Genomic DNA, 9,890 nt, shown 5'->3' with positions numbered 1-9,890 from the left:
TCTTGTCTTCGCCTCTGTGGGGTAAGTCAGGCCGTTCTGCCATTGCCCTGCGGGGGGACCTGTCTTGTCTTGTCTTGTCTTGTCTTGTCTTGTCTTTGCCTCTGTTGGGTAAGTCTGGCCGTTCCGCCGTTACCCAACGGATGGTCCTGTCCCACCTTGGTGTGGAGAAGTTGAGACCCGGCTTGTCTATTACAAGTCCCGGCTCTATGTCTATGTACTGTCCTGTTTCATCCAAGACCCCAGCCTGTCTCCAAGCTCAAGATCCAAGACCCCAGCCCGTCTCCGAGCTCAAGCCTCAAGACCCCAGCCTCCTGTCCTGTAGTCATGTCACGTCCTTGGCTGGTTCTGGCGCCCGAGCCCAAGGCAAGACCCAGGTTCTGGGTCCTTGTCCAGTCTCTGGCTCGGGGTCCAAGCCCAAGTCTGCATTCTTGTCCCTGCTCCTTGTCTGGATCCTGTCACATCCCTACTCTAGTCAAGTCCTGTCCTTGTACTTCAGTGTCTGTGTCTTGCTTTGGGTCCGTTCCCAGCACCCCAGTGTGACAGAGAAACCAGAAACAATCCAACACATTACAGGATCCTGCAGCAGTTTAACTCAATCTGATTACTCACACAGGCACAATCAAGTGGCAAACATCATTCACCAAAATCTTGCTTTAAAATACAAACTCATAAAAGACTCCGTAACTTACTATAAATACAAGCCTGATCCAGCTTTAGAGTCAGAGTGCCACAAATTATATTACGACCGATCGATTATTACAGATATATTTAGGCATCCGTTCATCTCATGAGACCATGGATTTGCGCCTTGGAAGGTTTCCAGGGCGCAGGCCTGGTCAAGGTTGTATGGAAGACCAGCAGTTGCCCATGCTGCAAGTCTCCCCTCTCCACACCATCGATGTTGTCCAAGGGAAGGGCATTAGGACCCATACAGCTTGGCACCAGTGTCGTTGCAGAGCAATGTGTGATAAAGTGCCTTGCTCAAGGACACAACACGCAGCATCAGCCAAGGCTCGAACTCATGACCTTCAAATCACTAGACGAATGCCTTAACCACTTGGCCACACACCAACACAGATAGGACCATCCATAATAACCATTTGGCTATAATATTACAGGATAAATGAGCAAGAACAACTTACTTAATAGATGTAGCCATTCTAAACACATAACGTACAGAAATCAGTAAGTGAAAAACACCAGAAATATGCTGAATTAAAAGAGGAAATTGAAACACTCTGGAACATGAACAAGTCCCAATAATAATTTCTACAACTGGTATCATTCGAAAATCACGATAATATTAAACAATTAAGCCTACACGGCAATATTTATGTAAATATTCAGAAAGCAATAATACTAAACACCATTAGAACAATCCAAAGGTTCATAGCAATTGACAACCTTAGGCTTTAACAGCTTGAGCTGAGAAGAGATAAAAAATATAATAATAAGAAATTAAGTAATACTGAGACATTGACAGTGAGTCCACAGATTGTGGAATCAGTTCAGTGTTGAGGTGAGTCTGAGAAAGATTGAGTGAAAGTTTTACTCTTACTTCTGAAATTACTTTTATGTTTAATGTACCACTTAAATTACAAATACTTTAACTTTTTAGTTATTATTTACCTGCACTTATTGAAAAGTTGTATCCTCGAATTACTTGAATCCAGACACTGACATTAAACTCAGTGATTTAGCTGCCCAATGATGCGCCTGATGGGCTATCATTGAAAACATAGGGCGGGCAGTCAGGCAGAGGTATAGACAGCTCATAGCCGGGGACTTTCAGCGGCCCACGGAGGTGACTTTGTGAAGATGGCACAGGCAGCGAGGCGGATGGTGCAGAGGGTGGTGACCGGGACCCCAATGCTCGCCAGCGGTAATGATGGACGGTTGGGAGGACGGGGAGATTGAGCGAGTGAACAGGCTCAGTTTTACAGCAAGATGCTGTGGGATAGGATAGGGAAGGCCGCGGCTGACCAGGTACTAGACGGCCCTAGACCGGAGCCACGGCAAGGAGGCTGGGAGCAACCGCGGGCCTTTGGGTCGGTTACGCCGCGTGTGAGGGAGGGAGAAATCGCGCACACTGGGTGCTGCTGCGGCGATGGTGGGCCGTATCTTCATTGACCCCGTTTCGGGCGCGGTCATCCGTTTGTGGGCCTGGGCCTGTCCTCGCCACAGAACCCGCTCGTATTCTGTGCTTCGGCCTCTCTCCCTGTTAACCAAGACCATAACCCCTCGCTGACAGCAGTGTTGTCTTTTAGTAGACATGACTTGTTTCAGTCACACGAGAGACTGCAGATGCTGGAGGAACTCGGCGCATTAGCTAGCATCTGTGGAAGGAAAATACAGTCGACATTTTCTAGGCAGCATCTGTGGAGGCGCTGTCTCTCACAGTTCCTTCGGCAATGTTCTTTTTGCTCAATATTCTAGTAGCTGCAGTTTCTTGTGTGCGTGTGTCTCTCTTAAAGCCTAGCCTGGGATCTGCCCATGAAACCCCCTGTTCTTGAAGAGAATAGCTTGTTATTCTTGGGGGTTGGAAGATGGCAACCAGTTAACAGAAAATATTCATGTCACCCAACAACCATCTTGTAACAAGAGAAAATCTGGAGATGCTGGAAATCCAAGCAATACACACAAAATGCCTGAGGAACTCACCAGGCGAGGCAGCATCCATGGAAAAGAGTAAAGAGTTGACGTTTTGGTGCTGTTGAAGGGTCTTGGCCCAAAACGTTGATTATTTACTCTTTTCTATAAGATGCTGCCTGGCCTGCTGAGTTTCTCCAGCATTTTGTATGTGTTGCTTGCATCTTGTAAAACAGCATTGGGATTATTGCTGCAGTGTTGGTCCTTACAATCTATATTAATGACTTTCTTGAAGGAAGCAAATATTACATGTTTGTTCACCTAAGAATAGATGAAAAGGAAAATAGTCAGCTGGACACAGTCTCCTAAAATATCCAGACTAGTTAAATGTGTATGAAAATGTAGGAGAAATCTGAGGACTGTAGAACAAAGTGGGATAAGTGAGCCTGTTAAAATTGGTCCTAAGGGGAGTTTGGGTATCCTGCTTTAAGAATTGGAAAAGTTATTTAGTAAGTAAATGGGATGTGAGCCTTTGGTGCAAGATGGATGGATGGAGTATAAAAGTGAGGAAGGCTATATACAACTGTACAGGGTGTTAATGAAACTGCACTTTGAGTGTTGAGTACAATTTTGCTCTGCTTGTATGAGGAAGGATTTAATTGCTTTTGGGTGCTGATATGTTCACCAGATTAATTCCTGAAAATGAAGGGCTGCAGACCTGAACCATTGATTAAGTTCTCTTTCTGCAGATACTACCCGGCCTACTGAGTATTTCCAGCACTTCTGTTCTTATTTATTGAGCAAGATTCTTGATTATATTAAGGAAAATTGTGCACAATGAGTGTTTGCCTTTTGGTATTCAAGATCAAGCAGTGCTATCAAGCTCACATAGAAATATGCTGATTTCTATGTGAGCTTGATAGAACAGATGCTGCGAGAGTGAACTCCTTTCTATGAAAAACAGTGTCTTAAAAGGTTGGCCACAAGATGGATACACATTTTCTTAAGGCTTTTGGGCATTTTCTAAAATGCAATTGGTTATGTTTTTGCTTTATGCTCGTGGGGTATATTGAATTCTTGGATTTCAGTGGAATCAGGCAAGAAAACAGAGTTGAGCATAAAGATCAAATCAGCTGTAATTTTATTGAAAATTGGAACAGTCTTGAGAGAACTGGAAGAAAGGTGCTGTCACCAATTTTGACTGGCAATAACTGCATAATGCTGTGTCATATAACTGATCATATCTTGGCCAGAGAGGTTAATAGTTGGAGCAACTGGATTTGCTGTGTTGTCCAGAAGACATTTCACCACTCATCCGAGATGCTTCAGTTCTGATCCATGGTGGGTAGATTTTTCCGTTTATAAACTCGAGTTGTTTAAAGGTATAGCAATCACATGAGAGTTGTAGAGAGTAATGAGAGGGCCATTAGTCTTGAATGGAGGTGTGAACTGTTGTGGGGACACGGGGTAAAGATGTTAGGACTACATTGTAAGCAGCTGATAGGTGGTGTCATACTCCACCCCCTCTGTTCAGGAATGGGTTTTCCAGTTTGACAAAGATAGCTTATTTAACCCCTCTTTCAAACCACCTGTCCTCCATGTCCAAAATGTGCACATTATCATCAAAGGAGTGATCTTTAGATATAGATATACAGCTAGGTCTTGACCTGAAGTGTTAGCTCTCGTATGTTGGGCCATCTGTTTGTCAGCATGAATGGAGGTGTTCATGCATTTTTAAACTATTATGTGTCACTGTGCTTTATTAGTTCATGGCACATTGTATGTCAGTGAAATGGATTTATGGCAGAGAAGTTTTCAAGAAGTGTTATAGATTATTCAGTCTTGAGCAAGTTACATACATCGTTTGCTTTCTGATCTTGGGTAAAGGGAATAGTCAATTTTTGAAGATGAGTTTTGATGAAGGGTCTCAGCCTGAAACATCAGCTCTTTATTCCTTTCCGTAGATGTTGCCTGACCTGCTGAGTTTCTTCATACAGTGATTTACCCCTATTGTGGATTGTATTGCTAGGGTACAGTGGGATCAGGAGGCTTGGAAAGTGTCTGAACAAAGGATTTGAATTCCCCATTTCAGTCACGTGTGCTTTTTCCCCTTAAAATTTTACTAAATATTGTGTTTGGGTATTTGTCTTATTTTAGATAATTGCTGGCCTGTATTTTCCATATTTGGTGCAATTATCTACTTTCTTTCATTGATTTTTGTATTGAATTTTACAAAACCTGGTTGCATATTTGTTTTGCAGCTGCTGTTAAGTATTCGAGGCCTCGTCTAGCTACTTTTTGGAAATATGCTCGGGTAGAGCTGAGTCCTCCAACACCCAGTGAAATCCCTGTGGCTGTCGAAAGCTTTAAGGGACTTGCTGCATCTTTCAAGGCTGGGACTTACAAACAACTAACTGTCAAGGTAACTAAGAGATAGGAAGTACTTTCTAATCGTGGCAGCTTCACTTGTGCATTGAAAGATAAAAATGCACTACTTACAGTAATTTCTCACATCAAACTGGCACACTCGGTGTATCTAATCTTCAGTTCATTCATTACCTTGCACCCGTTTCATTGAAAATTTTATGTGGGTAATTTCTTTTAAAATTGTAGGGTTTAGGTCACAGTAACTCATGCTTTTACAATTGTTTTTGCTTCCTTGCCAAGTTACTCTGAAATTATTTACTAATCACTCTGGAAATTGGTTCACGCCATCAAAGTGTTTCATGATTTGGGATACTATGCTAAAGGAAATGCTTTCGGTTTCTATAATCCCTCCTTGTACAGTTATAGAATGTCTCTGATGCTTCCTCTTCCCTCCCCTCTCCCTGCCCCTTTCCCACTTTTAGTCCACTATAGAGACCCATATCAGATTCAGGTTCGTCATCACTCACATGTCATGAATTTTTTTATTTTTGCAGCAGCAGTACAGTGCAATACATAAATTACTGCAGTACTGTGCAAAAGTTTTAGGCACCCTAGCTATAGATATGTGCTTAAAGACTTTTGCACAGTAGCGTATACTTCATTCATTGTTGGTATCATTTCATATTTATCTCCTACTTTAATGCATTGTCATTCTTAAAATTATTAAGATATTGTACGTCCATTTGAATATCAAGCATTGGGATGACTTGAATCAATAGTTAGCTTGGAAACAAATGGTAATTCAGTTTTGTCAGCATCAGCTGCTGCTGGAAAAGAAAATTCGGGCATGTAACATAACAAACATGTTCAGCCTATACTAGCAATTTATGAAGAAAAGCAATACATTAACTTAAAATTAAATTAATAATGAGTTTGAGTACAGAGAGGAAATTAAGAACCTGGTGGCATGCTGTGAAGACAATAACCTATCCCTTAACGTCAGCAAGACGAAGGAATTGGTTGTTGACTTCAGAAGGAGTAGCAGACCGCACGACCCAATTTTCATCGGTGGTGCGCAAGTGGAACAGGTCAAAAGCTTTAAGTTCCTCGGGGTTAATATCACAAATGACCTGACTTAGTCCAATCAAGCAGAGTTCACTGCCAAGAAGGCCCACCAGCACCTTTACTTCCTGAGAAAACTAAGGAAATTTGGCCTGTCCCCTAAAACCCTCACTAATGTTTATAGATGCACCGTAGAAAGCATTCTTCTAGGGTGCATCACAACCTGGTATGGAAGTTGTCCTGTCCAAGACCAGAAGAAGCTGCAGAAGATCGTGATCACGGCGCAGCACATCACACAAACCAATCTTCCATCCTTGGACTCTCTTTACACCGCACGCTGTCGGAGCAGTGCTGCCAGGATAATCAAGGGCACGACCCACCCAGCCAACACACTTTTCGTCCCTCTTCCCTCTGGGAGAAGGCTCAGGAGCTTGAAGACTCATACGGCCAGATCTGGGAACAGCTTCTTTCCAACTGTGATAAGACTGCTGAACGGATCCTGACCTGGATTTGGGCCGTACCCTGCAAATATCTGGACCTGCCTCTCGGTTTTTTTGCACTACCTTACTTTCCCTTTTCTATTTTCTATTTTGATTTATAATTTAAATTTTTAATATTTATTATTGATTTGTACTCCAGGGAGCGCGAAGCGTCGAATCAAATATCGCTGTGATGATTGTACGTTCTAGTATCAATTGTTTGGTGACAATAAAGTATAAAGTATAAAAAATAAAAAGTATAAATCAAACAAAGCATTTAACAAAAATAATGTTAAGAGTGATCTTATAAGTAATTGCACTATCTGGTGTTTGATGGAGCCATTAGGTTCTAATCTTGATCAGTGTGGTGGTGAGCTAACTTACCTGAGTAGTGTCCCTGGGTGATTAAGGCACTGGGACCTGCTGCATTTTTATTCATTTCTATAAAATAATTTCTATAAGGTGTGTTGACAGGGAAATGAATAGTATCTATTTCATGCCCCTGCTCATTTCTCCATTTGTCAGGTGCCTTTCCATCAGTTTTTTTTCTCTATAAAAAATGAGGCTACTAATTCCTCTGGAACATTTTCCCATGAAGTGGGAACAAGATAACAAAACTTAGTTTTCATGCTGGTACCCCGGCTCCTGAGTTGTAATGCAAGAATGTGTATCAAATTGTTGAAGCTGCTTACTTGTATTTCATTAGTTCTCATTTCAGTTATTAAATATTGTACCTGTAAACTGCTTGAATTTTTATTTGTATATAAAATATATATTTATTTCCTGGAAAATTTGAGCTCTTTAATCTAATTTAGCGATACAGCACAGTGTAGGCCCTTCTGTCCCTTTGAGCCACGCCGCCCCAGGAAACCCCCGATTAACCCAAACCTTTACTATGACCATTTAACCTACCCTGATATGTCTTTGGACTGTGGGAGGAAAGTGGAGCACCTGGAGTCAACCCACGCATCCCACAAATGGCACTGGAATTGAACTCTGGAGTGCCCTAAGTTGTAATAACATTGTGCTAACCACTACATTACAGTTGGAAGTCTCATAACCAAAGTGACATAGAACATAGAAATAAAACATAGAACAGTACAGGCCCTTCGGCCCACAATGTTGTGCCAACCCTCAAACCCTGCTTCCCATGTAACCCCCCACCTTAAATTCCTCCATATACCTGTCTAGTAGTCTCTTAAACTTCACTAGTGTATCTGCCTCCACCACTGACTCAGGCAGTGCATTTCATGCACCAACCACTCTGAGTAAAAAAACCTTCCTCTAATATCCCCCTTGAACTTCCCACCCCTTACCTTAAAGCCATGTCCTCTTGTATTGAGCAGTGGTGCCCTGGGGAAGAGGCACTGGCTATCCACTCTATCTATTCCTCTTATTATCTTGTACACCTCTATCATGTCTCCTCTCATCCTCCTCCTCTCCAAAGAGTAAAGCCCTAGCTCCCTTAATCTCTGATCATAATGCATACTTTCTAAACCAGGCAGCATCCTGGTAAATCTCTTCTGTACCCTTTCCAATGCTTCCACATCCTTCCTATAGTGAGGTGACCAGAACTGGACACAGTACTCCAAGTGTGGCCTAACCAGAGATTTATAGAGCTGCATCATTACATCGCGACTCTTAGACTCTCCCTCGACTTATGAAAGCTAACACCCCATAAGCTTTCTTAACTACCCTATCCACCCGTGAGGCAACTTTCAGGGATCTGTGGACATGTACCCCCAGATCCCTCTGCTCCTCCACATCCTCCACACTACCAAGTACCCTGCCATTTACTTTGTACTCTTTCTTCTTGGAGTGTGTCCTTCCAAAGTGTACCACCTCACACTTCTCTGGGTTGAACTCGATCTGCCACTTCTCAGCCCACTTCTGCATCTTATCAATGTCTCTGTGTAATCTTTGACAATCCTCTACACTATCTACAACACCACCAACCTTTGTGTCCTCTGCAAACTTGCCAGCCCACCCTTCTACCACCATATCCAGGTTGTTAATAAAAATCACGAAAAGTAGAGGTCCCAGAACAGATCCTTGTGGGACACCACTCGTCACAATCCTCCAATCTGAATGTACTCCCTCCACCACCACCCTCTGCCTTCTGCAGGCAAGCCAATTCTGAATCCACCTGGCCAAACTTCCCTGGATCCCATGCCTTCTAACTTTTTGAATAATATGAATATAAGCATATTAGTCAAAGATCCTGACTCCCAGAGCTAATTTGTTATAATAGTTTCCCTTAAACTTGAGATTAATGAGAAAACTGTCGTGACATCCCTTTTCCCTGAGAAGATATTATTTTTCAAAGTTTGTAGTCTGTCTTTGTCATCTTTTTCATTCATATGTAAATGGTCTCTGCCATCTGCTCTTGCCTGCTGACATTCCAGGTTATGGAATAAGGGCTTGTTAAGTAAACTATACAAATGTGATATTTAGCTATCATGAACATTGGAGCACAAATATAGGAGGATTCCACTTAAGGGTTTTGAAATTTCAAACTATTTATTTAGGTCAGTGCTGAGTGAATCAGAATTTCTGATTTTCCCCTCCCTACTAATAATTCGATTTTAACAAATGTTTATAGGAAGATTTTTACACAGCTGTTTCTTGTGATTTCTAGGGTTTGCAGAGCAAAGAAAGACCAGCTGAAGGGGTTAATTTACATATGAATTGAAATGTTAACAATAGATAACAGTTTGAGAATTACATTCAAATCTCCAGGCTGGTTTCTTGTTGGAAAATTCTTATTTTTGAAATTTGGGTAGTGTTTTTGCTGCCGATATAATGATGTCCTTACAGATCAAAGGTTAAATTCAAGGTTTACAGTATTGTCATTCTTTTCCACAACCTTCAGGTTTTTAAACATTTGAACATAGTATAATTGCACTAACCTTTCTATTGTCTCTTTTGCAGGACGCCTTGAGAAACACATTGGTGGCCACAGAAGTTCTGATGTGGTTTTTCATTGGTGAGGTCATTGGCCGAGGAAGCCTGATTGGATATAATGTCTGAGCTCCTCTGTTTGACCCAGCATTCCATTGTATATGAATGAACATAATATTCCAAAATAAACAAACCTATTATTAAGACCTGAAATACTGGTGCTGACTTTTGCTTCACGCACTGCACTTCTGATTAATCATTTTATACTCATCACGATGCGTAGAAGGGTACTTTTACCCTTCTGACACTCACTACCAGTAGATTTCAAGGAAGGCACAAGATGCATTTATTTCACTACAGTTATGTCAAAACACTAATTAAGCTAGTGCTGCACTATGGTGATAAGGCCATTAGAGGCAGTTCTAGGGGCCAAATTAGAAGCAGTTCTTTTAAACTTTCTTACTAGACTGTGAGCATTGGAGTTGAGGCACA

At 41.9% G+C, this 9,890-nt stretch overlaps 1 protein-coding gene across 1 annotated transcript; it reads left to right on the top strand.

Annotated features, from left to right (window-relative positions):
• The first annotated feature begins 1,757 nt into the window (after positions 1-1,757).
• On the top strand, positions 1,758-9,611 carry atp5l (ATP synthase, H+ transporting, mitochondrial F0 complex, subunit g). The gene is made up of 3 exons (XM_072283963.1): positions 1,758-1,882; positions 4,851-5,011; positions 9,429-9,611. The coding sequence occupies exons 1-3, from the start codon at positions 1,819-1,821 to the stop codon at positions 9,525-9,527; spliced, it is 324 nt and encodes a 107-aa protein (XP_072140064.1). The 5' UTR covers positions 1,758-1,818; the 3' UTR covers positions 9,528-9,611.
• The last annotated feature ends 279 nt before the right edge of the window (positions 9,612-9,890 follow it).

This window comes from Mobula birostris, chromosome 20 (assembly GCF_030028105.1).
Source record: "Mobula birostris isolate sMobBir1 chromosome 20, sMobBir1.hap1, whole genome shotgun sequence".
Lineage (NCBI taxonomy): Eukaryota > Metazoa > Chordata > Chondrichthyes > Myliobatiformes > Myliobatidae > Mobula > Mobula birostris.
This window is presented reverse-complemented; position numbering and strand designations above follow the sequence as displayed.

What these genes read in the sequence shown, in the direction of transcription:
- atp5l (XM_072283963.1), top strand. Translation starts at nt 1,819, where the DNA reads ATGGCACAGGCAGCGAGGCGGATGGTGCAGAGGGTGGTGACCGGGACC. An exon ending in GACCCCAATGCTCGCCAGCG is followed by an intron (nt 1,883 to 4,850) that starts GTAATGATGGAC and finishes TTTGTTTTGCAG; the next exon opens with CTGCTGTTAAGTATTCGAGG. An exon ending in ACAAACAACTAACTGTCAAG is followed by an intron (nt 5,012 to 9,428) that starts GTAACTAAGAGA and finishes TCTCTTTTGCAG; the next exon opens with GACGCCTTGAGAAACACATT.